The following is a 26,509-nucleotide window of genomic DNA, read 5'->3' as shown; positions in this document are numbered from 1 at the left end:
GAGAAGAGAGGTAACAGACAGAAGAAAGGCAAGCAGTTAGGTTTACACATGCTTGTGAGCTCTGCTCAAACTAAAATCCAGGGGCAGGCTTAGGGAGACTCCGAGGCGCACTGGCAGGTCACCTCCACACACACACATGGGGAGGCTGTACTAGCACGAATGCAACAGGAAGAGGCCTGAGCTAGGGCTCCCGAGCCTTCCATGGCCCTCTACAGTGGGTCAGGGACTCAGAGGAGAAGGCACGCTGACCGTGACACAGAGGTGCTGCTGTCCAGACAAGAGCCAGAGGACCTGGATGAAACCTGAGGCGGAGCCGAGCTATCCAGGGACGCCTGAGGGGCCTGACTGAGGCAGGAACACCAAAGCACAAGCTCAGTGGTCTCCTGTTGGTGGAGCATATCAACACAAGGAACCCAAGGACCAGCCCAGACCTGGCCCCAGGCCACACCCCTAGCAGAAGCCAGTGAGGACCAGAGAACAGCACAGGGGCCCCCAAGAAACCACAATTAGGACTCATAAACCCCATGGCACCCATCCCTGCCCATGCACTGTACATCTGGAGTAGCAGGGAAGTCTCGTTTGAATACTTCATTATCAACCGTACCCTTAATGTTATTTATTTACTATGATCAAATAGGACGGTCAACCTCTGCCTCCCCATCTTAGTTAGACCAGGTCACTGTTATCTTTTGACTAAACTACCCTAAATACCCTTCAAACTAATCTCTCCTCTTCCACTCTTGTGTGCTAAGTCACCTCAGTCATGTCTGACTCTTTGCAATCCTATGGACTGTAGCCCACTAGGCTCCTCTGTCCATGGGAATTCCCTAGGCAAAAGTACTAAAGTGGGTTGCCATGCCCTCCTCCAAGGAATCTTCCTGACCCAGGGATTGAACCTATGTCTCTTATGTCCCTGTCCAATCTCTTCTCTTCACTCAGCAACCAAAGTGATCTTTGTTAACACACAGCCAGACCATGTCACTCCAGTGCTTACCACTGGACTCAGAATTCAATCCAAGCTCTGCCTGGCCTTGCAGGGTCAGCATGCCCTGGTTCCTGCCTGCCTCTCCATCCTCCCCTAACTCTGGTCCACAGGCTCCAGGCAAACTGAGCTGCTCTCAGAGTTGGAATGTGTCCACCTCTTTCCCACTCAGACCCCTGACATGCATTCTGTGCTGTATTTAGTCATTCCAGTCGTGTCCAACTCTGTGACCCCGTGGACTGTAGCCCACCAGGCTCCTCTGTCCATGGGATTCTCCAGGCAAGAATACTGGAGTGGATTGCCACTCCCTTCTCCAGGGGATCTTCCCAACCCAGGAACTGAACCCGGGTCTCCCTCATTGCAGGCAGATTCTTTACCATCTGAGCCACCAGGGAAACCTATTCTACCCCCAGATTAAAATGTTCTCTTTTCTACTCTTCATATAACTGACTCCTCACCCTAAGTCTCAATCCAAATGTTAACCTCCTGAGAGAGGTCTTCCTTGATTACCCCTCCAAAATAGGGTACTTCTGCCACTCTCTTAACTACACTCTCTTTATTTTTTCCAAATTATATATAATTTATTTGTTTTTTTTAACATAAATCAATTATTTAAAAGGGACATTGAAGAATTGATAAATTCTCTTATATTTTTGCTCATAGCTAGTTTATCTCCCATCTATTGTAGTGGTAAGTCAAAATTTGCACTTAGCCTAACATTATAATGTGCATGTTACAATTAAATAAAGTGAAATTTATTTTCAACAATATTAAAGATACATTTTACTATTTACAACAGCATCCATAGAGATTTGGGAGGAAAGTATATATCTATATATTATAGATAAATATACGTAAATATAGATGTGGGTTCAAACCCTGGTTGGGAAGATCCCCTGGAGGAGGAAATGGCAACCCACTCCAGTATTCTTGCCTGGATAATCCCATGGACAGAGGAGCCTGGCGGGCTACAGTCCACAGGGTCGCAAAGAGTCAGACATGATTGAGCATGCATACAGCGACATGCTATTTGTGTTCAATGAATGCATAGAGTGAGGGAGTGAATGAATTTCATTCATTGGTGAAACAGAAATCACCAGTCTCAAAGCCATAATAAACCTTAGAGAATATAGACCAAACAACTCCGCCAATCCTATTTGCTTTCACTATAGGGATTACAGACAAAAATCTTAAATGCCTTTCCCGTCAGAACAAGGTCTATTAGTAACTTCCATTGTAACTAAAGCTATTCTACAGCAGTTGTGTTCAAACTTGGTCCAATGATAATGAGGCAATGTGGAAAATACAGAGGTTATGGAAGCATTTTTCTTCACTGATTTTCTTTCCATAACCTTATACTGATTTGTGTAGTCTGAGTTATTGAAGACAATGGCACATAAGGGGGTGGTTATGGCTTGCCACTATTCATTTTAATCATTTTCCTTCACTGTTTTGCCTAGTAACATAGATGCAGTTAATAAATCAGGTATACCTCACCATGCACAGTATAGACATAAAGAACACAACCTACAAAGAAAATCTGAATATCCTCAGTATAATTTCACCAGACCAAGGCTCAAAGGGACTTCCCTTATTAACATACACTTATTCTTATGTTTTTACCAGATTGCTTGAAAAGTATTCCATCAGTATAAAAAAATTTTAATCCAATATGAACAAAAATTCTATACTAATTTCATTTCAAAGTTAAGGCAAAACTGGCTCAGTAGTTCAGGGTATAATGAGTGGCTCAGAAATCCTATTGGATTTGCTTACACAAACCTGGCCTGGCTGTGGTTTCAGACTTCCCATACAGTTCATGTAGCCAATTCTCATCAAGAAATAAGACTGTGTTACCTGAGGAAGACAGGGCTGTACCATTTTGAAATCTAGTTTCCTATTTGGAGACAAAAAAAATCAAGGTCTTTTTCCCTTAGAGAGGACAAAGACTCTGCAATGGAGATTTCCTGCTAATTCCATGAGGACATATATTGGCATCAGCTTCTTCCAAGAAAAAGCATTAAGGGTAGAATTACCTTTATTCCCACTTCTACCACCTTGTCCTCCTCAATGAGAGTCTGGGCATTGTGTACTTTCTTCTCTGCCATGGGCCTGCCAAGTTGGCACTCCAAGAGCAAATAATAGCAATAATAACTTCAGTATGTTAGCAGCCCTGGGAGTCTATGTGTCAGTCAGCAAGGATGAGTAGAAAGAATGGGCAAGAAAAGCATCAATTATTTCATGAGAATAGAAACTCTTTCTTCACATGCCACTCCTAATTATATGCAAAGAAGCAGAATCACAGACACATCAGGAACCTGGTAGTAGAGGTATGTTGGCTAATTATCCACTCAGTCATGTTCCAAGCATGTAGTCAGCGCTGCATGAACTACAAATAGCTTAGAATTATGGAGATGGAAGAGTCTTTCCTTCTAATTAGTGGTTTCAGTTTCAGGGCATCCCTGGTGGCACAGTTGGTAAAGAATCTGCCTGCAATGCAGGAGACATAGGTTCGATCCCTGGGCTGGGAAGATCCCCTGGAGGAGAAAATGGCAACCCACTCCAGTATTCTTGCCTGGGTAATCCCATGGACAGAGGAGTCTGGCGGGTTACAGTCCATGGGGTTGCAGGAGTCAGATATTACTTAGTGACTAAACCACCACCACCATGGAGATGGAAGGGTCCTTCCTCCTAATTAATGGTTTTGGGGCTTCAAAATGTCACAGGTCAATTCTAAATCCTCCCCTTCCACCATGTGAAGAATCAATATTGATATTGCAATTTTTTATTATACCAAATGAAGAGAATTAATAGCTCCCCACTATCTCTTCCTGCCATCACTATTTCTTAAAATAAATGACATTTTAATAACACATTGAAGCCCCCAAAGACAAAACAACTTGCTCAAAGTGACATAGGAAGCTAGTGGAGAATTTAGGACTAAAATCCAGGTCTCCAAATATCTAGCCCTTTGCTGTATGTGGAACAATGCACTGCTTTTCCCTAGGAAGGCTGGACAACAGTACAGTTCATTTCAATTCCATTCCTTCTACTATCCTTCCTGCCATGTGCTCCTCCAGACAAGTCCCCGAGAACAATGAGAATCTATCCCTGACTCTTTCCTCTTTCCTTACTCATAGCCTTCCTTAACCGTTCCCTTAAAAAAAAAAATGAAGTAAACAACTTTGCTTTAAGATACTATTTGTTCTCAATCTAGAAGACTGAGGAAATAAAAACACAGTAATCACTGAATGCAACTCACAAAAGAGAAAAGTTTATGCTACCCAGCATCTTCATGACAAGTTTGAAAATTATTGGTACATAACAGATCTGCCTTACAGGATGCAGACCTCTAGATTCCTGGGGGAGAGACCCAAGGTTAGTTTGCTTTATTAGAAGGCACTGTGTTATATTAAATCATATCTACACAGCCAAGGGAATGTTAAACAATCATGATTATTGATTTATCCAGGGAATGGAGGCTTGTTAAACAGGCAAAAGCTGTTATCTGGATTTTAAAATGGGTGGAATTGAGTATGACTCATCTATTTTGAATGTCAGCACATCATGAATTCACCAACGTGACAGGAGAACAGAGAGATCAAAGCAGTTACCTATTGAATGTAATTCCTTCGAGAGCCCACGTACCTCCTCCAGTCCCCAAGAATCCTCTCTCTCCTTAATAAGAAATTTATTCTTTAAGATTGCCTCTATTTTCCATTATCTTTCATGCCTGTGCAGACCCAGGCATTTAGCAATGTAGGCTGACTACTCTTAATTAGATGCCAGGTTTATGTCAGTGACAATGCACGTCCCCTCATCTAGTCCTGGTGAGGTCAGGACACTTTCAGGCCAGGAAACACAAGATGAGAGGAAAACACAAATTGTGTGACCTTGCTCAGTCACACAATTTGCCAATAAAAAGGTAGAAACCAAACAGATATGTCTACTACCAAATCCCATGACCTGAGTCATAGCATCCTACCCCCACCAAACTACCACTGCCCCTACTCAAGTCCATACGTGGGCTTCCCTGGTGCCTCAGTTGGTAAAGAATCTGCCTGCAATACAGGACACTCAGGTTTGAGTCCTGGGTTGGGGAAATCGCCTGGAGAAGGGAATGGCTACCCATTCCAGTATTCTGACCTCGAGAGTTCCATGGACAGAGGAGCGAGGCAGGCTATAGTCCATGGGGTCACAAAGAGTCAGACACGACTGAGCAAATTTCACTTTCTTTTTCAAGTCCAGATATAGGCAAAATATTTATATGAGTAGAATGTACTCAGATGCTGGAACATTGTCTATTTATATGAGTAGAATGTATTCAGATGCTGGAACACTGTCTAGGAAATGCAAAGGAACTGAAAGAGATTTCAGGCTCATGCTTGGTCTTCTTTCATTGTCGCAGTGAGTTGTAGAGTTTTAGCTTTAGCTTGGGTTACAGTACTGACTCTTCTGGCCTCTAGAATGGATCTCAGTGAGGCAGTGGGATGGTCATTCAACAGTGTTCTACTTTGCTCTACAAGCTACATTCTAGAGCCATATTTATTGCCACATCTCTCCACCTGCACGAGAAGTAATGATTAAAATGGTGGCTGGTGTAGTCTTGGAAAAAGTTCAATTATTCAAAGAACTTATATTTCCCCTCTTCTGTAATACAATTAATCCCAAAGTCCCAACTGCTCCAAAAGTCATGTTGATACTGCTGCTCTATCTTGTATCAGAGCTTAAAAAATCTTGATTATTAAAGTTTTTTGTAAGAACCCTCCATGGTCTCTGCAATTTTACTATCTGAGGGTTTGAGAGAGTTTAAGCAATTTTAAATAGCGCCCATCACAAACTAAAGCTCTTCTACTTAAGATCAAATGCAGCATCTAAAAGGAAAGTCTGAAGTTGGGAACACTTTACAGCTGCTGAGAAAGTGCAACAACCATACAGCACTTAACCTTTGTATGACTACGGGATTGTTGTATATCAAATTCCCCTAAGCTAAAAAGTATCCAAGGAATCTTACCAGGATGTACTATCAAAGGTAGAAAAAGTTTCTATATGAACTGAAGATTGTGTAACACACCTTCACCTGCCTGGCACATAGTAAGCCCTCAATAAATAAATGTTTCTTTCTTTGTTAGAGCACAGTGCCCAATATAAAAGGTATTGAGTTCTATAGTATAAGTCCATTTTGTTCCAAGGAGGCCCAAAATAAAAGTATGCAGAGTTTCAAGTAAAATAAACAAGCAAAAAAATCTTTGCTTTGGAAAAGAATTCACTGTAGGATCCTATTAATTAGATAATTTACCAAAATGTGAAATGCAATCTAACTTACAAAATGAGATTCATATGCAACTTTTAGAAAACTGCATAAAGTGAGACAACTTGTAAATCCATCAAGTTATTCTCTTCAAAAAAAAAAAAGAATGTTTTTTAGAAATGTCCGCAGTAATCCTAGACTTGGCCTCTCTCTTCCTCTCCCCCACCAATTGGCTAATTCCTATGTGTGTCTGAACAATAGAAAAAGCTTCAGTTCTTCCAGGAAAACTTCCCTCATTTCCCACACCAAACAAAACAAAACAAAAACAAACCAAAGCAAAACAAAAAAACACCCTGTCCACATCTCTGTTATTCCACTGTATTATCATTATGTATTTATGTGTCTTTCACTCAACTTGAACTCTTCTTTGCTTAGGGAGAAATGAGATTAAGAAATGAGCCTTAATCGGCTAAGCTTAGAATATTATAAGTTCTCAATAAATATTAACAGAATGAATACATTACTGACATCAAATCATACAGATCTTAGGGTGTGGCTGGTGAGCACATGCCAACTTCGTCTGAAAGTATAAATGGGAGTGGTGAGTCTGACATAGAGTCTGAGAGGCTCGATGACTTTGATGTAGCCTGATGGAGGGCTCCACAGAGAGGATAAAAGGGAAAGAATGAATCAAACCTCAGGAATTTCAAGTGATGGGGAACATTTGCCAGGATGTAGTAGAGATCATGAAACATGGGTACGAGTGCAGAGAGACCTGAAAATGACTGAGGTTTGGTCCTCTTGGTCAAAGATCTCGTCTCTGATCTAAATCTAGACTCTGACAGCTGCTACCAGGCATTACCGCCTTGTCATCACCAGTGCTGTCTGTGCGCCACCAGCCCGGCGGCTCTCACCCCAGCATTTCAGTGCCATGGAGAAGGACTAAGCAGTTCTTACAAAAGCATGAATCAACTCCTTTAAAGGCAGCTGCAGCAGGCGACTTGCAAAGGCAGCCTCTTACCTGCTGGTTCTGATAGGCTGTGACAGTGGTGAACACTGTCTCAGGAAAGTTGAATGTCTTCACGCCATCCCCAACGGGGACGGGCTTGGTGGGGGAAAGGTCACTGCTGAAATCCTTGCGAATCACGTGAACTCGAGGCTGGTATTTGTGCATGGAGTGAAGAATGATCTGAAATGAGAAGGGGAAACATGACTCCAGGGTTGCCTCTAAGGTCCCTACACCTCTTCTAGCTCTTATGCAAACAAATAGCAGGATAAAAGCATTATAGGAAGAGCACAGATTGGAGGTGAGATGTACAGGGAACTGGAAATCGGTGTACTTGCCCATGGCTGGAAGGACTAAGTGACCGGAGCTTCACATCACATAGAACCCTGTAGCAGAGCATCTCAATCATAGGTGATGAGTGCACTGTATCTTCTTCATTTGGATAACTACTGAGTGAATTGGTTCTGATACCAGTAGACTCCACTCCACTAAAAGGTCTCAGAACCCCTGCTGTGTGACTGTTGTTCCCTCCTGCTTCACATCTTCAGCATGGGCTCATCTGTCTTTAAATTTTACAAGCCATCATTTGCCCTTTGTTATGGATTTTATGGACATCCTCTCATGTTATGTGACAGCAAAGAGTATATGGGTGTTCTCTCTTCCTCAGAAGGTTACCATTTCCCGAAAGATAGAAACCATGATTTTAGCTTCTGCAGTCTTCTTCCATAGCATCCAATGTGGATTCTGGCTTTCAGTGAAAATTCAGTGTGTTAACTGCCAAAATTAAATCAGGGGCACCAATTACACCTGGCCAGCCTTAAGACCTAGTCTTCTCTCATAAACTTATAAATTTCTTGACCAATCAGCCAGAACTGCCCCTACAACAGTTTCTCTGAGTTTATTGCCCTCGGAGGATAATATGAATTATATGATATGAATAATAGGAATTACTCTACTAAATGTTGTGATTTATCTCAGCATTTTGAAATTCATCCTGTGTTTCTTGACACACAGTGTCTTGACTTGACAGTGAGTTCCTAGAGCACAAGAACTCTGTCTGATAAACACAACCTGATACATAACAGACAGTTGCTAAATGTTAGATTTGTAACAAATGTAATTTAACAAGAAAAAAAAAAAGCTTTTATGCTTGCTTAATTACTTAAAATGACTCAAAACAGCATAGAGATTCTTTTTTACCCATTTGAAACAGCCTGGGACTAGTCAGTTCTAGAGCAAAAAAAGGGAAAGAGGAAGGTAGAGGAGATGGGGTTATTTGACTCACATGTCCTTGATCATCCAATTCATTGTTGGTCAGCTTGAGTTTGTCAAAACTGACCACCTGTCTCATCCAAGTATCTCCAGAAGCTAGAGAATCAGGGTGGATATAAACTCTTGGGGGCACGGGGGAATCAGCGTTGCCAGCCACCATCCACTTGGAGCTGTGATACACATATCTGAGACAGAGAGGGAAGAGAGAATTCAGAGACAGATGCAGGGGAGGAGCAGAGACCCGGGAAACAATTAGGGACAGGAGGGAGGAGACACAAATGAGAAAAAAAATGGAGGAGGGAGGATTCAACAGAGAATACAAAGGAGCAAGGGAAGGGTGGATAACCAGGGAAAATGAAATAGAGATGGAAATTGGAAACAAGATGGGTGGGGGAGGGCAGAAAAGTGTTGTGGTTAATGATCAAAGCTGCAGCTCTCACAAGGAAAACATTCTCACAGTTCCTTTTCTTTCTTCTTCCTCTCCTTGCCTTGCACCCCTGTGTGCACACAGGCATCCTGAACCCACGTGTTTAGCTATGGAAAAGGTATTTTACTGCAACCTTTCACCTTTCAAATGCAAACCATATAATCCACTGGCCACTTGCTCAGGGTTTGGTCCCTTATTAAAAACATCTTCCATATTGTCCTATAAAACACAGCCATGTGCAGAGACCCTCCAAGCCTCTCATTTGTTAACCATTTCCTAGCCAAGACTCTGAATTTTGAAGCATTTTGATGAAAACTTAGTTTTAAACATCCACATTATTTTCCCACAAAGTCACTGGAATGAGACTAGGTTAATCAAACACAACTAACTGGGAAGTCTTGGTGTTTCTGGGAATGGCTGCACTAAGATAGTGGTCTCCATTTTCACTGAAATGAAGTATGTTTTTAAAGAAAGGAGCATCTCCCCTGCTAAGTCCAACAACAAGACCACTTTTTTCTTAACCAGCACTCCCTCTAACATACAAGTAATGAACTTCTCTATTCACATCTAACCTCCAAATTCATGGGCTTAGGGCCAAGTTCTGAAATATCTCAAAAATGAGCCATGACTCACTGATTTGATTGAGAACTCAGGAGATCAATTAAGCCACAACCGGTTTCCGACAAGAAGTGAGACACATGGAGACTATGTTGCCTTTTAATGGCTTTGAAGGAAAGTTATTTAGCAAACTTGTTCATAATCCATATTAATTACCCATAATTCCCCTAAGTAGATATTCTTCTTGAGGTCTTACCCAATTCTCTCATTCTTCCTCTCCATCAATAACAGGATAATCCACCATGTATATGATTGAATATACTATACTAATGCACTTCTCTGACCACTTTTCAAAATAAATCATCTCAGCTCACTTAACCAAATCATTCAATACGTTAATCACTTGCAATGTTAACTGAATTAGTTTTAGACTTAAGATCCATTTGATTTTTGCTGACATACACTATACAATCCCACTTAAAAAAAAAATTGTTTTTGTTTTTTAGACTGTGCCATGTAGCATGCAGAATCTTAGTTCCCTGACCAGATATGACCCCCTGCAGAGGAAGCTTAGAGTCTGAACCACTGGTCTGGCAGGGAAGTCCCTATATAATCCCAGTCTTTATAGAAATGTTAGGAGGATCCAGACCAAACCATTACTGGTTCTGATTCCCTGCCCCTCTAGTGACTACTTCCTGTCTGGTGCTCTGCCACAGGCGATTGGCATATCCTCTATCCTGTTCCCCATCCAGTACATTGTACAGTGCACTGTTAAAATGTGTCATCTAGTGCGCTTACAGAACATCCTGGGTGCTGGTGATGCCCACAATTCCACATGCCAGTCGTCATTACCTGTATCTTTTATTGTCCACAGGTACAATGTCCATTGCTATGTAGTACTGCTGGTGTGGATCCAGGCCAGTGATTTTCACTCTCATGGCAGGAAACATCCTCCTGTGATGGCAAACAAGGCAGGAAGCTCAGCAATCAGAGGGGAAGAAGTAGCAGGAGTAGACATTTGATGAGTCTCTTCTTAATAGGAAGCACATCAATATCCCGTATCCTTTAATTCTCAAAGTTGGCTGGTTTTTTTTTCACTTTGAAAATTACCACTATCAAATATCCTGAGAATTTACACTGCTGAAATAACACCTCTTCTGAACTTAAATTGAACTGTTTGATTATTCATATACTCAAAGATCTCATACCATACCATGCTTTACATTATTAATCTTTAATGTGAGATAGATGGAGAGACAAGAGATAGATAAAATGCATGTATATACATTCCCTATTAGACTGTAACATTCTTCTCTTTTTTTTGGCTGCATCATGCAGCTTGCAGGATCTTAGTTCCTCAAACAGGGATTGAATTGGGCCGCCTGCAGTGGAAGTATGGAGTCCTAACCACTGGACAGCCATGGAATTCCCTAAAATATCTTTAAATATACTTACACTTTTATACTTAATACACTTGAATAACTTATATTTTTATTCCCCAAGTAGCTTATCACAGTTAACTGCAGTGATCATGAAATACTTTTTGATTGTCTACTTGAAAATGACCACTCTCAAAGTAATATCTCAAGAAAAGAAGAAAAGAAGGAAGGTGCTACCAGTTCTCAAACAAAGGACCACCAACGTTTTTTTTTTTTAACGCATAAAACTGTAGAAAAATTTCTGCAAGTTCTCAGGCTGTCAACGTGTGTGTCAGAGGAAGGACCCTGTGGAATAAGAAGCAAATACCAAATGAATTCTAGTGGCCTCTGGGCAATACCTTGTTCCTACCACAATGGCTTGTTAAACTTGCCAAAGCAAGCGAGGTCAGGATATGGCACTTTACAACTACCCTCATAATTGAAGAGGAGGAGAGGGAGCAGCCCCAAAGAGGTATTGAGTTTCAAGGAGACTAAAATAAAATTCGCCATTCTTCTTTAACCATAAGAAAGAAGAAAAACATCAGGCTATTTTGCATGTCATTCATTTAGGAGCCAGACATAAAAAGTGCTCAGTTTTTAAAAAATGTGGATTGCCCTGAATGTGCTCTAGGGTACTTGTACACAAAATGCTGCATTAAGTTTAGCCATCTGGGGCCAGTTAGTTGAACTGGGCAGAGCACGGTGCTAATGAGGTCAAGGTCACAGGCTTGATCCACATATGGCCTAATTGGCTTTGCTCCATTTCACAGCCATAGACCATACCCTGACCCCAGACAGTCATCTCACAAATGTGCACCGGTTGTTTACATGAGGGGCTTTCTGTGCTAGTCACACACTCTACTACTCATCAAAAATTACTCAGAAAACAAAAGTCCTCTGGTATTAGGTTGGTGACCTCATAATCTTGTTTGAGGTTAAAGCACAAGAGTGACCATAGATCTTCAATAGAAATGGTGGCTATTTCTTAAATATTTGCAAAGAATAATGTCAGTATTACCAATTCTTCTTTTTCACTTTATAACTTTCAGAAGCTTCTATTGGTATTCCAGTTTTAAATTTTCTTTCTCTATTCTTACAGTTTAATTAGAAAGCCTTCTATTTTAGTATTATGGTGAGCTAACAAAATTTTATTGTAGGCTGCTCGTAATGACTAAACCTATCACTCACTGTAGGTGAGGCACTTTGATTGACATTAACTCTCTCCAAAAATGTGGGAACCTTGGTATATACATTTACAGATCATTAATTCCCTTCTTAAGAACCATGACCTGTGATTGCCCTGTCTACATAAATGTTTGGAGAACATCTTTCTGGGGGTAGAAAATCCTCTCTCTTACTACCTGAGATAAGAAAATGTGGTTTCTGTCAGCCAGCAACAGAGGGATACACTACACTGAAAGAGATGGAATTTATTTCCTGATGACTTCAAGAAAAAGGGTCAGATGGTTTTAAATTCAATATCTGTTTTGTCTGAAACATTTATATGACCTTGAGTGGAGAAGCTACCTGTTTTTTTCCAGTACTTAAGTTCTAAAACGAATGAACTGTATGGCTCTTGATAAGTCATTTAAATTCACCATCTATAAAAACAAAGGAAAAGAACTAAACAATCCTTACACTGACTTCTTGCTTTCAATTCTATGCTGATATTTGAATTCTCTCATTAAAATCTTACCAAAGTTGCTGTTTCTTTTTGTCAGTATTTTAGCACAGAATATCAAGAAATGTCATAACACCCAAGGAAAAATTAATCTTTCACATTCACAAAACGAGATGAGTTTAGTTTTCATTTTATGCCTAAATTTAGGTCAATTTTTTGGACTTCCAAACCCGTTAATCCCTACAAACACCTCTGTCCATGGTGCTGACCATGTAGGTTCTGTAGACTACAGTAGTTCTGAATCAACAAGTTTACAGTTTGGAATGTGAAAAGAAGTAGATGGTGACTAAGGTCTGAGAGGGAAAACGACCAGAGAGGCACACATAACTAATAAAACGGAAACTGAAATTAAAACTGAAAAGGACACTACATAGGAAGAAAATGAAGTGAAAAGGAAAGAATCAATTTCTGGGATGGGGAGGGAATGAAGAAAATTTACAGAAGAGAAAGACTTCTTTGCATGTTTCTGAGTGGTTCCAGAATTACTTGGGCAGAGCTACTGATCGCAACGTTATTAGCTGAGGCAATCCAACATGGAAGCAATGAATATAGTTTCTAAACCTAAACAAAGGGATATGAACAAAGAACAAACTGTAGGTCTGTGCTCAGAATGCCTGGATATATTCAGGTTGCTGTTGTTTAGTCACTGAGTCGTGTCTGACTCTTTTGTGACCCCGTGGACTGTAGCCCACCATGGCTACATGGCTCCTCTCTCCATGGGATGTCCCAGGCAAGAATACTGGAATGGGCTGCCATTTTCTTTTCCAGGGGATCTTCCCAACCCAGGGAGTAAACCCACATCTCCTGTAAGGGCAGGTGGATTCTTTAGGCAGGTTCTTTAGCACTGAGCCACCTGGGAAGTTCATATACTCGAGTACCAAAGTGAATTTGTGAAGGCAGAGATACAGAAAAGAAAACACTGCAGAAGAAATCATGAAATGACATCACAGGAGAGTTGTCAAGGAAGTGTCTGAGTAAACTGAATTCATTGATGTGCATGGAACAGGGAATGATATCAGGAACCAATGTGATTAAAATACACAGACATAATGTTAACCATAGTAAGTAAACTGCCCCCAAAAGAAAACTGGAAAATCTGATAGACAATAAAAGTAGTATTTCCCCTCTCACCAAACTAATGCCCTTAACAAACACTAAGAAAAAGAGTAAAAATATCTTCCTTGAATTGCTGTTTCTGTCCAAGTCATAATATCTCAAAATGTAGACTGAAACTCAAGCAACAAAAAAAGATGGCTTTTGAAAGTAATTCTGAATAAACAGCAAAGTCTTACTATACAGCACAGGGAACTATATTCAATACCCTGTGATAAACCATAATGGAAAAGAATATTTAAAAGAATGTATATATATGTGTGTGTGTGGGTGTGGATGTGTGAATATACTGAATCACTTTGCTGTAGAGCAGAAATTAACACATTGTAAATCAACTATACTTCAATTTTTAAAAAATAATTCTGAAAGGTATTTCAATTACTCAAATTGCTCCTCCAAATAAAGTTTTTTTTAATGATTTTATTCTCTACTAAAACTTAAAGAAGGAAGGGGGTTTACAGTGGAGGATGAAACTGAATAAGACTTCTGGTTCATTTTAAGATCATCTTTTCATAACATCTTATTAAGAGGGTTCTCTAAATGCATATTCAAGTGAACTAGACCCAGTCAAAACATGCTTTTGCTTTAAATGTCCATGGTTCACGAAGACAGTTTACAATCAGTGAGGTGAGTCTTTTTGGTCTCTGTGATGTGAGACTACGTGGATTGACTTTGTAAATATGAAACCAGTATAACTGTTTTAATTTCAATGAACTATTCTTATACACTAAAAAATTCAGTACAAATTTATTTTCATTTGAATTCAAAGGGCAGAACAGACATAAATACTTAAGACAATTGTTTTGGAGCCAAACAGATTTGTGTAGAATTCTGAGCTGTCCTTTACTACCTGTGTGGCCTTAGTCAAGTTAATTAACCTCTTCCAGCTTTTGCATCCTCCTCTATATATGGGATTATCATATCCTCCCTCAAAGGACTCCTGTGAAGTTTTAAAAATGTAATACATGTTGAATATCCAGCATAAAACAGATACCTAACTCTGAACGTATGTAAAGATACCAATAAAGAAGTAGCTTAATTAACAGTGTTTATCTCAAGAAATGCTGTGTTTTTAAAACTTTTATCATCCTACCTAAATCGTTTTGAAAGAGTTTCCAGCAGGTCCCATTAAAGTGATAATTTCAAGCCAACAGTAAAACACAAAGAATCAATCAGCAGAGTTCCAAAAATGCACCAAGCCCAAATTTTACCAAAAACAAAATTCTTACAGAAATATCTGGCTGATTTAAATGCCTTAGAAGATGCAAGCTTTTTCTCTTGAAAACACTGGTTGGTGAAGTAACACTAGCTTTAGTGATCTATTGCTTGACTGTTATGTACCATGGATCTCTAGTACTGGCTGGAACACATTTGCAAGCAGAAAATGTTTGTGAGGGTAGAGGTGATTTAGGTTTGAGTGATCCTTGGAGGAAAATAGCAAAATCCAATAAACACAAAAAAAGCATTTTATCAAGATATCCAGATGCTGAAAAGTGAATGGGAGTGGCTTTGGCTTCACCAAGGCCATCTACCACAAAAAAATAAAAAGAAAAATGTAACAGCTCCTAAGTTTGTTCTCCTGGTCTTTGAATCTGGCTGTTAAAGAATTGTCCTTACCTGCCTGCTTTGGTGATAATCATCTCGGTTCCAATGTCATGGAACCTCTTCCAGAGGTCAGCACATTGTAGCTCCACCTGAATCTCTTCCATGGAAGACATGGCGGCAGGCACGGGGCCTGCAGCACCAGGGCCCAGGTCAGCGTGAGTGTCAAAGGAGCAGGAAGTCCGCTCAGTGAGCACCTCGGAGTCAGAACCTGTGCTCTGCTCGGAATCTGCAAAATAAATAATTGAGCCTTAGGTGAGAAACTGCTGACTCCCCCCATGCCCCTGACCTCAAAAAGATGGAGGCAGGGTTGGGGGCATGATGGGGTGGGGAGAAGGGTAACAAAAGGAGGCTTAAAACTGGGAAGCTCCAGAGCACAGTACTCAGGGTATTTTTTTTTTTTTTTATGGTTTGTTTTTGTGATTTATGATCTTCTTTCAGGTTTCATGTTTCCAACATGACATCTGGCATTTTAGTAAGTTCTAGCAACAGCTGAAGAAAATTGGTCCACAATAGGCAATAGAAAGAGTATGAATGTCACCGTGTTGAAGGGAATAAAACCAAACTGGGGCAACAAAATAAACAAAGGCCAAATTTTAAGAAAGAATCATCATCACAGACTCCAGCTGCAAACCCAAATTAGACTTTTCAACCTGGGGGAAAAGATTCCATGCTAACAGCAATGTATTCTTTAATTCCATACCACACAGCATCACTGTCCATCAGTCAGTTACTTTTAAACACAGCAATTTCCCTCCATTTATATATCCTGGTCATCACCAGTAATGAAAAGCTGTTTGGGATCTTCAGAAATGCCTTGCTGTTTAGTTGAGTAAATGGCTTTCCCTAAAGCCCAATTGGGCCATTTTGGATTTAAAGAAAAAAAAAGTCTGTTGTGAGGCAAGGATGTAAGCATATGGAAAAAGTTACCCCAAGAAGGCGGTTAAAACAAAGGGAATAAATAAGTTTAGGAGACACCTTGATTGGTTTCTGAAGTATGGGCAGAGGGGAGGGCTGATCCAAACAGGAAGGCAGGATTGAGAGCAACCAAATAAAAAGCGGGCATGCTGGGCCAGACAGTCCTTTCCTCCTGATTCTTCTTTTCTCAAAGAAGGGGCAGGGTTGGGAGTGGGGGAGTAGGGAGGATGCAGACCAAAGAGAATGCTAGAGTCAGGTCTGTAACTTTTCAGAATTTACTTTTAGAAGAATTGTATCTCCTAATATTTTCCAAACTTGGAGTAGCTAGTACAGTCTCCTTATGTCAAATGATACTGCAAACCAAGCCTAAGAACCTATTTCTTCCACTCACCCTTAACATCTAGGATTCTGATTTCTACCCCCTAATTAAATATATAAAGAGAGGTTAAAAAACAACAATGCCTTACTCTGACAACTGGCTTTTCAATGCTGTCAAAGGTCAGGACCTCTTGGGCACCAGTCCTTGACATTAACATGACGGAAGAAGGCTGGGACACAATGCCAGACCTTCTAACGACCATCCTCACTAACTGGAGCAGGTTTCCAGGCCTGTGAAAAACGCCTCTCATGACACCTTTAATTTTCTTTCCTTCCAATTCCTAAAGTGTTCCTCTCTCAAGTCCAGGCAGCATTTCTAGCAAGAATCTCCCACAGCTTTGCAAAGCCCATAGGAAGCCAAGTGTCGTTTTTCTCCATCCTCCCCAATTCCTCACCCTCACTGCTGAAGACATTCAACACACCGCAGAAATGAACCAAGCTCCTAAACAACAGGGAAGCCTCTGCCCATAATCTTTAGTTTATCCACAATCACTGATCCAGTCACCATCTTCATCAAAAACATTAAAAAGTTGTATAGCCAGATTTTCCATGTCTAAGCATATCATTTTATACCTTGGACTAAACAGAAGCTAATGTTGGTCTCTTCCAAGTACAGAAAAGTAGAGCTATTCATCTATGGGGAGAGCTGTGGTTGAGTGACAAATCTCTATCTCAGCCTGATTCTGTCTGCCTTTCAGCAGAGCCATGACATCATCACGAACTCTCCAAACATAGTAATCCAACCCCCTGAGGTGTGGATTCCCAAATCCCATTTTGTTTCTGTGATCTGCCCAGAGCTCCTGGCTTATCACTAAAATTGTGACTTTTTCAAGATCTTCTCAAAGCAAGATTTTTAAAAAGTAGTCTTGTCCTACTTTTGGGAGCAAAGTACTATGAAATCTCCCTATCATAGCATGCTATGATTGTGAAACAATTGGAAATAAACAACCTAAGTAGGGCCCAGCAAAAATTTTTGACACATGATTTCTCTAGCCTGTGTTTAGGAAGGAGGAAAGAAAGGAAAGATACTGCAGCACTAAGTGATCCATTTCTAAAGGCAGCCAGCTTGAGGTAGGGATTGGAATTGCAGAGTAAGGAAGTAAAAGTCTCTGCTCTTAACTCCCTTCATCATTTGGAATAAAACAGGTACTCAGAATCTAACATTAAATGGACTAATGAATAACCTTGGGCAAATTATTTAACCACACTGGACCTATTGTCTTCACAGTACAAATTAGAAGGACTGAACTGAAAACTTTCATAATCTCGTCTACCTCTAGTGGTTTGAAGAATGTAAGAATCCTTCTTAATGCAACTTTCAGGATTAACCCAGGCTCCCTCAATTAGAAGCATCATTTTTAAAAATTCTACTTCAAAACTTTAGGAAAAAGTCCAAAACACATGTAAATAAGTCAAAAGAGATAACCTTTTTTAAAGATCATTATACAAATTGCTTAATTGGGACTTTAGTTCTAAGTACTCAATGACCGACTATTTCTAATAGATTGTTAGCTGTTCAATGTTTTTTTTTTTTTTTAGATAAAACACCAAAACCACGATTCATGAAAGAAAAATTTGATAAGTTGGGACTTGAAAAAAATTGCAGAAGCATCAAATTATAAACTGTCTGGGCAAGATAATGAAATGAGGAAAAAACTGAGGATCCAAATTCACATTAGCATAGGAGTTGAAGAATTGAGTATTCTGTTTATAGTTTCAATCAAATCCATCAATAAGCACCTATCAGCATGTGGCCCTATACAAGGTACCATGTAGATAATTTGAAACAGAATCCAAACCTTGAGAAATTTTCCAGTTAGTTAGTATTGATTAATTATGTGTTTATTGAGTGCTTATTATGTGCCCGGCACTGTGCTAGATTCTGGAAAATACTCAAGTACACAACGGATCTCTTTACAGAACAAGTAGAAACTGGAAACGTTCATAAATAATCAGAGACCGAGACAACTACTACCACGCAGTTCTCCATACCATTACATATTTTTCTGTATGTCACATAGGAATTCAGGGAAGAAAGAGATCAAAGAGGGCTGGAAAATTCCATGGTTACTAAGAAAGAAATGGACAAGATGTGGAGGCAGAGGCACTATTTTCCCATGAAGAGGATTTTCAGAGACATTTCTTTGCCTGGAAATACTCTGTGCTCCTGAAGTCTCACTCCCTCACAAACTAAAGCCCAAACAACTTCTACATACAGAATGCAGGCACCAGCCCACATTTTCAATCACATGAATGAAGCATGTAATTTTCTATCCTTGATTGTTTAACTGTCACAGATTGGAAAAACAACTAATATTATAGCTTACATAATTTGTTTTTTCAGAAAGGAACATGTATGTATTATTATAGAAACTGTGAAGAGTGAAGTCACTCAGTCGTGTCCGACTCTTTGCGACCCCATGGACTGTAGGCCACCAGGCTCCTCCGTCCATGGGATTTCCCAGGCAAGAATACTGGAGTGGGTTGCCATTTCCTTCTCCAGGGGATTTTCCCAACCCAGGGATCGAACCCGGGTCTCTTGCATTGCAGGCAGATGCTTTAACCTCTGAGCCATCAGGGGAGCCCTGATATAGAAACTGTAGATGATCAAAAAGACAAAAAAAAAAAAACAAATAACGTTTAATCTCATCATGTAGAAATAAACACAAACACTTTTGTGAGTGTAGCATTCTAGGGTATTTTCTGCAACTTTTATTTACTAACTTTATCTCGCTAAAAGATTAATTTACATTTATAGATATTAATTGACACATAACCTAATGTTAGTTTCACATGTCCAACATAAAGATTCAAGTATGTATATACTGTGAAATAATCATCACAATAAATCTAGTTAACATCCTTTACCACACCTAGTTATTTTTGTGTGTGCAATCAGTATTTTTAAGATCTCTCTTCCTAGCAAGTTTCAAATATACAGTTCAGCTCAATTCAGTCGCTCAGTCGTATCCAACTCTTTGTGACCCTATGAACTGCAGTACGCCAGGCCTCCCTTTCCATCACCAACTCCTGGAGTCCACCCAAACCCGTGTCCATTGAGTCAGTGATGCCATCCAACCATCTCATCCTCTGTCGTCCCCTTCTCCTCCTGCCCTCAATCTTTCCCAGCATCAGGGTCTTTTCCAGTGAGTCAGCTCTTCACATCAGGTGGCCAAAGTATTGGAGTTTCACTTCAATGTCAGTCCTTCCAATGAACACCCAGGACTGATCTCCTTTAGGATGGACTAGTTGGATCTCCTTGCAGTCCAAGGGACTCTCAAGAGTCTTCTCCAACACCACCATTCAAAAGCATCAATTCTTCAGTGCTCAGCTTTCTTTGTAGTCCAACTCTCACATCCATACATGACCACAGGAAAAACCATAGCCTTGACTAGGCGGCCCTTTGTTGGCAAAGTAATGTCTCTGCTTTTTAATATGCTGTCTAGGTTGGTCATAACTTTCCTTCCAAGGAGTAAGAGTCTTTGAATTTCATGGCTACAATCACCATCTGCAGTGATTTTGAAGCCCAGAAAAGTAAGGCCAGCCACTGTTTCCACTGTCTCCCCATCTATTTCCCATGAAGTGATGGGACCATATGCCATGATCTTAGTTTTCTGAATGTTGAACTTTAAGCCAACTTTTTCACTCTCCTTTTTCACTTTCATCAAGAGGCTCTTTAGTTCTTCTTCACTTTCTGCCATAAGGGTGATGTCATCTGCATATCTGAGGTTATTGATATTTCTCCCAGCAATCTTGATTCCAGCTTGTGCTTCCTCCAGCCCAGTGTTTCTCATGATGTACTCTGTATATAAGTTAAATAAGCAGGGTGACAATATACAGACTTGATGTACTCCTTTTCCTATTTGGAACTAGTCTGTTGGTCCATGTCCAGTTCTAACTGTTGCTTCCTGACCTGCATACAGATTTCTCAGGAGGCAGGTCAGATGGTCTGGTATCCCCATCTCTTTAAGAATTTTCCACAGTTTATTGTGATCCACATAGTCAAAGGCTTTGGCATAGTCAATAAAGCAGAAATAGATGTTTTTCTGGAACTCTCTTGCTTTTTCGATGATCCAGCAGATGTTGGCAATTTGATCTCTGGTTCCTCTGCCTTTTCTAAAACCAGCTTGAACATCTGGAAGTTCACAGTTCACATATTGCTGAAGCCTGGCTTGGAGAATTTTAAGCATCAGTTTACTAGTGTGTGAGATGAGTGCAATTGTGTGGTAGTTTGAGCATCCTTTGGCATTGCCTTTCTTAGGGATTGGAATGAAAACTGACCTTTTGCAGTCCTGTGGCCACTGTTGAGTTTTCCAAATTTGCCAGCATACTGATTACAGCATTTGCACAGCATCATCTTTCAGGATTTGAAATAGCTCAACTGGAATTTCATCACCTCCACTAGCTTTGTTTGTAGTGATGCTTCCTAAGGCCCATTTAACTTCACATTCCAGGATGTCTGGCTCTAGGTGAGTGATCAAACCATCATGATTTTCTGGGTCATGAAGATATTTTTTGTACAGTTCTTCTGTGTATTCTGGCCACCTCTTCTTAATATCTTCTGCTTCTGTTAGGTCCATACCATTTCTGTCCTTTATTCAGCCCATCTTTGCATGAAATGTTCCCTTGGTATCTCTAATTTTCTTGAAGAGGTTTCTAGTCTTTCCCATTCTATTGTTTCCCTCTATTTCTTTGCACTGACCGCTGAGGAAGGTTTTCTTATCTCTCCTTGCTATTCTTTGGAACTCTGCATTCAAATGGGAATATCTTTCCTTTTCCCCTTTGCTTTTCCCTTCCCTTCTTTATACAGCTATTTGTAAGGCCTCTTCAGACAGCCTTTTGCTTTTTTACATTTCTTTTTCTTGGGGATGGTCTTGATTCCTGTCTCCTGTATAACATCATGAACCTCGTCCATAGTTCATCAGGCACTCTATCAGATCTAGTCCCTTAAATCTATTTCTCACTTCCACTGTATAATCATAAGGGATTTGATTTAGGTCATACCTGAATGGTCTAGTGGTTTTTTCCACTTTCTTCAATTTCAGTCTGAATTTGGCAATAAGGAGTTCATGATCTGAGCCAGTCAGCTCCCGGTCTTGTTTTTGCTGACTGTATAGAGCTTCTCCATCTTTGGCTGCAAAGAATATAATCAATCTGATTTCAGTATTGACCCTTTGGTGATGTCCATGTGTACAGTCTTCTCTTGTGTTGTTGGAAGATGGTGTTTGCTATGACCAGTGCGTTCTCTTGGCAGAACTCTATTAGCATTTACTCTGCTTCATTCTGTACTCCAAGGCCAAATTTGCCTATTACTCCAGGTGTTTCTTGACTTCCTACTTTTGCATTCCAGTCCTCTATAATGAAAAGGACATCTTTTTTGGGTGTTAGTTCTAGAAGGTCTTGTAGGTCCTCAAAGAACTATTCAACGTCAGCTTCTTCAGTGTTACTCTTCGGGGCGTAGACTTGGATTACGATGATACTGAATGGTTTGCCTTGGAAACAAACAGAGATCATTCTGTCGTTTTTGAGATTGCATCCAAGTACTGCATTTCAGACTCTTTGTTGACTATGATGGCTACTCCATTTCTTCTAAGGGATTCCTGCCCACAGTAGTAGATATAATTGTCAGCTGAGTTAAATTCACCCATTCCAGTCCATCTTAGTTTGCTGATTCCTAGAATGTTGATGTTCACTCTTGGCATCTCCTGTTTGACCACTTCCAATTTGCCTTGATTCATGGACCTAACATTCCAGGTTCCTATGCAATATTGCTCTTTACAGCATCGAACCTTGCTTCTATCACCAGTCCCATCCACAACTGGGTGTTGTTTTTGCTTTGACTCCATCTGTTCATTCTTTCTGTAGTTACTTCTCCACTGATCTCCAGTAGCATATTGGGCAGCTACCGACCTGGGGAGTTCATCTTTCACTGTCCTATCTTTTTGCCTTTTCATACTGTTCATGAGGTTCTCAAGGCAAGAATACTGAAGTGGTTTGCCATTCCCTTCTCCAGTGGACCACGTTCTGTCAGATCTCTTCACCATGACCCGTCTGTCTTGGGTGGCCCCACACGGCATGGTTTAGTTTCATTGAGTTAAACAAGGCTGTGGTCCATGTGATCAGATTGGCTAGTTGTCTGCAATTGTGGTTTCAGTCTGTCTGCCCTCTGATGCCCTCTCTCAGTGCCTACCATCTTACTTGGCTTTCTCTTACCTTGGATGTGGGTTATCTCATTATTAATTATAGTCACCATGCTGTACATTATATCCTCAGGACGTATCTATTTTAATAACTATAAATTTGCACCTTCTGACCATTTTACTCATTTCACCTCCCCTCCAGCTCCTGACTCTGGTAACCAACCAATTTGTTCTTTATAGCTAAGAGTTTTGGAGAAGGAAATGGTAACCCACTCCAGTGTTCTTGCCTGGAAAATCCCACGGACGGAGGAGCCTGGTAGGCTACATACAGTCCATGGGGTCGCTAAGAGTTGGACACGACTGAGCGACTTCACTTTCACTTTTCACTTTCATGCATTGGAGAAGGAAATGGCAACCCACTCCAGTATTCTTGCCTGGAGAATCCCAGGGACGGGGGAGCCTGGTGGGCTGCTGTCTATGGGGTCGCACAGAGTCGGACACGACTGAAGCGACTTAGCAGCAGCAAGAAGCAGCAGCAGCTAAGAGTTTAGGGTTTTTTGTTTGTTTGTTTTGTTTTGTGCTTTTTCTTTTTTAGATTCCACATATAAACGAGATCATGCAATATCTATCTTTCTCTATTTGATTTATCTCACTTAACATAATGCCCTCAAGATCCATCTGTGGTGCTGTAACATAATAACAGTTATTAAAAATTACATTTACAGTTAGTAAAAATATCAACAGAGCTTTCCTTATTATGTCTGAATAATATTCAATTGTATGTATATATATATCACTGATTCTATATAGTTGTTTTTTAACTCCTAGAGCAGTGAGGGCTACCTGTGACATTAACTACTCTACAGTACCCTTAAAATAGTCATCTCAGAGTCCAGATCAACAGTCCAGGTAAAAATAAAATTTACTCCTTTGTAAAGCACATTTCCAAATCATAGTTACATAAAATATTTAGGCTAACCAGATAAATTATTTCATCTGTTAATGAGAATACACAATCAAGTGCATAGAGCAAGTGCATATTAGCTAAGTGCATAATGAGTACGTTATTCCAATTAAGTCAGGTACTCCATTCAGAAATATAATGTCTTTTGAAGATCAGAAAATACTTCTGTGTTTCAAGATTCTTTCATTCTTGACAATTTGTGACTTCCTGCCTTCAAAAAATAACCATTAGGAACTCATTTGAATGACCTGGATAGATGTTTTGGCTATCAGATGTCTCTTGTGAACAATATTGTAATGAGGGAAGTTTTAGGAAATCAGGAACATAAATGAAAAGTTACACATAACTAAGGAAGTTAAAGGAGAAAACGTTGGGAACCTGCACTAAGCCAGTTATAAGTCACTGGAGAACATCATGTGACTCAGAGTCAAACCAACATATCTATTGCTTTTCAAAAGAGAATCTAACCATCAGTTCACAGGGTCACTCATTTTCTATCTCTGACCTATTTTGTATTGACAAGCTGGATATTGTAACACTGAGTTCTCAGAGAAAGCTCAGTTTAGCCTAGAGAGAATTCCAGTTCTCAATTCATGCAAAACATAGCAATAATAAAAATAGTTTCTTCCTTTATATTTTACATACTATCTAATATATGGCATATATGTTTATGTCAATTTTGTAGATGCAGAAATTAAGACTAAGAAAAACTAAAAACAACATGACCTGTGAAGTTGATCTTCTGCTTCCTGAATCAATGATCAGGTCTCCCCAAGATCATACTACATTCATCCTTGGCCAAAGCAGTCAGCAATACTGTAATACCCTTCAACTGTTTTAACCATCCTTACAACTGAAATGGCTTAAATGCTTGATCTCGGCCAAATCACATAACTGGGCTTCCCTGGTGTCTCAGTGATAAAGAATCTGCCTGCCAACGCAGGAGACACGAGTTCGATCCCTGGGTCAGGAAGATCCCTTGCTGAGAGAATAGCACTGAAACAGGTATACTATCAAGGGTGAAAGAGATCACCAGCCCAGGTTGGAGGCATGAGACAAGTGCTCAGGACTGGTGCACTGGGAAGACCCAGAGGGATGGGATGGAGAGGGAGGAGGGAGGGGGGATCGGGAAGGGGAACACATGTAAATCCATGGCTGATTCATGTCAATGTATGGCAAAAACCACTACAATATAAAATAAATAAATAAATACATAAATAAAATTCAAAAAAATAAATAAATAAAATCATGTGAAAAAAAAGAAGGAGGAAACGGCAACCCACTGCAGTATTCTTGCCTGGAAAATCCCATGGACAGAGGAGTCTGGAGGGCTACAGAACATGGGAAGGCAAAAGAATTAGACACAACTTAGCAACTAAACAACAAAAAGAAGGCACATAACTATTCTGGTCCCTATTTTCCTTAATCTTTATAGCACAGCACATGTACATATAATTAGGGGTGCTATAAAGTCCCCTTCAAATTTAATGTTTAATAAAGAATTTGTAGTACAGCTTAAAGACCAAAAAGTCTAACAGCAGCAACCCAACCATGATAAACTGATTGGGTTGACATGTATAGGAAAAGCCTGTATTATGTGTTCTTTGACTTAATTTCAAAATTAGATATGAAAACATATTTCATGGGCTTCCCTGGTGGTTCAGCAGTAAAGAACCCGCTTGCAAGTCAGAAGGTTTGAGTTCAATCCCTGGGTCGGGAAGATCCTCTGGAGGAGGGCATGGCAACCCAGTCTAGTATTCTTGCCTAGAGAATTCCATGGACAGAGGACCCTGGTGGGCTACAGTCCATAGAGTGGCAAACAGTCAGACATGACTGAAGCGACTTAGCATGCACACACTGACCAAACATATACCAGAGTCTGCCAGGTGACTTTCATCTCCACTTCACTAATAACTTTAAGTAGTCATTTATTACTACAGTTAACAAGGCATATTTACTTTTGGGGCTTGGAAAACCAAGAGTAGGGTCTTGGAAAGTCACCTCATTTTGCAGTACCTCAGTTTCCTTATCTTTACTATCTCCTTATTTTACTATTAGAGTCAAAGGGAAGATACCTTCCTTCTCAAAAACTACATTTGTATCTTTATGATAAAAACAGAATCTAATGTTATCAGCAGAATAACTTTGGACAGTGAGATAAATATAAGCTCACAAGAACTGTCCCAACCAAAGAATTAATGTGTGCATACAAAGTCACTTCAGTCGTGTCTGACTCTTTGCAACGCTATGGACTGTAGCTCGTCAGGCTCCTCTGTCCATCGGATTCTCCAGGCAAGAATACTGGAGTGGGGTGCCATGCCCTCCTCCAGAGGATCTTCCCAACTGAAGGACCGAACCTACATCTCCTGCGTGTCCTGCACTGGCAGAAGATTCTTTACCACTAGCCCCACCAGGGAAGCCCAAAGTGTTAGTAGTGAACATATATTGAGCACTTACTGGCACTCTGCTAAGACTTTACACACATATCATCATTTAACAGAACAACTCTAAGAGTTACCATTATTATCTCCATTTCAAGTAATATTGACAGCCAAATTCAGATTACATCAGTTCTACCTCCTAAGGATTGCAGGCATATTAAACTATACTTACTGTCATTTTTACTCCACCAAACATTTCTGCTTTATATAGATCAGGTTGTATGTGAATGTGCCAAGACAGATAAAACCAGTTCTTGCTCTGAAGGAGCTCACAATGACAGGAAGGACACAGAACCTGTTAAAGACAGTGGTCTTTGATAGGTGCTCTGACAGATGTAGGAGCAAAGTGCTAATGGAA

At 40.2% G+C, this 26,509-nt stretch overlaps 1 protein-coding gene across 2 annotated transcripts in view; it reads right to left on the bottom strand.

Moving 5' to 3' along the window:
- The window catches only part of TBX15 (T-box transcription factor 15), a 122,454-nt gene that overhangs the window by 33,864 nt on the left and 62,081 nt on the right, over positions 1–26,509 (bottom strand). For both annotated transcript variants that reach the window (XM_061121035.1, XM_061121034.1), the window contains exons 2-5: positions 15,326–15,539; positions 10,349–10,450; positions 8,525–8,696; positions 7,255–7,422 (exon numbers count right to left, since the gene is read on the bottom strand). In XM_061121035.1, coding sequence (XP_060977018.1) covers positions 7,255–7,422; positions 8,525–8,696; positions 10,349–10,450; positions 15,326–15,426 — 543 coding nt within the window. In that variant the 5' untranslated portion in view covers positions 15,427–15,539. The remainder of the gene's footprint in view (positions 1–7,254; positions 7,423–8,524; positions 8,697–10,348; positions 10,451–15,325; positions 15,540–26,509) is intronic.

The sequence above is a fragment of the Dama dama genome, chromosome 20 (genome assembly GCF_033118175.1).
Source record: "Dama dama isolate Ldn47 chromosome 20, ASM3311817v1, whole genome shotgun sequence".
Taxonomy (NCBI): Eukaryota; Metazoa; Chordata; class Mammalia; order Artiodactyla; family Cervidae; genus Dama; species Dama dama.
Note: the sequence above shows the minus strand (reverse complement) of the source record. Positions and strands in the feature narration are given on the sequence as shown.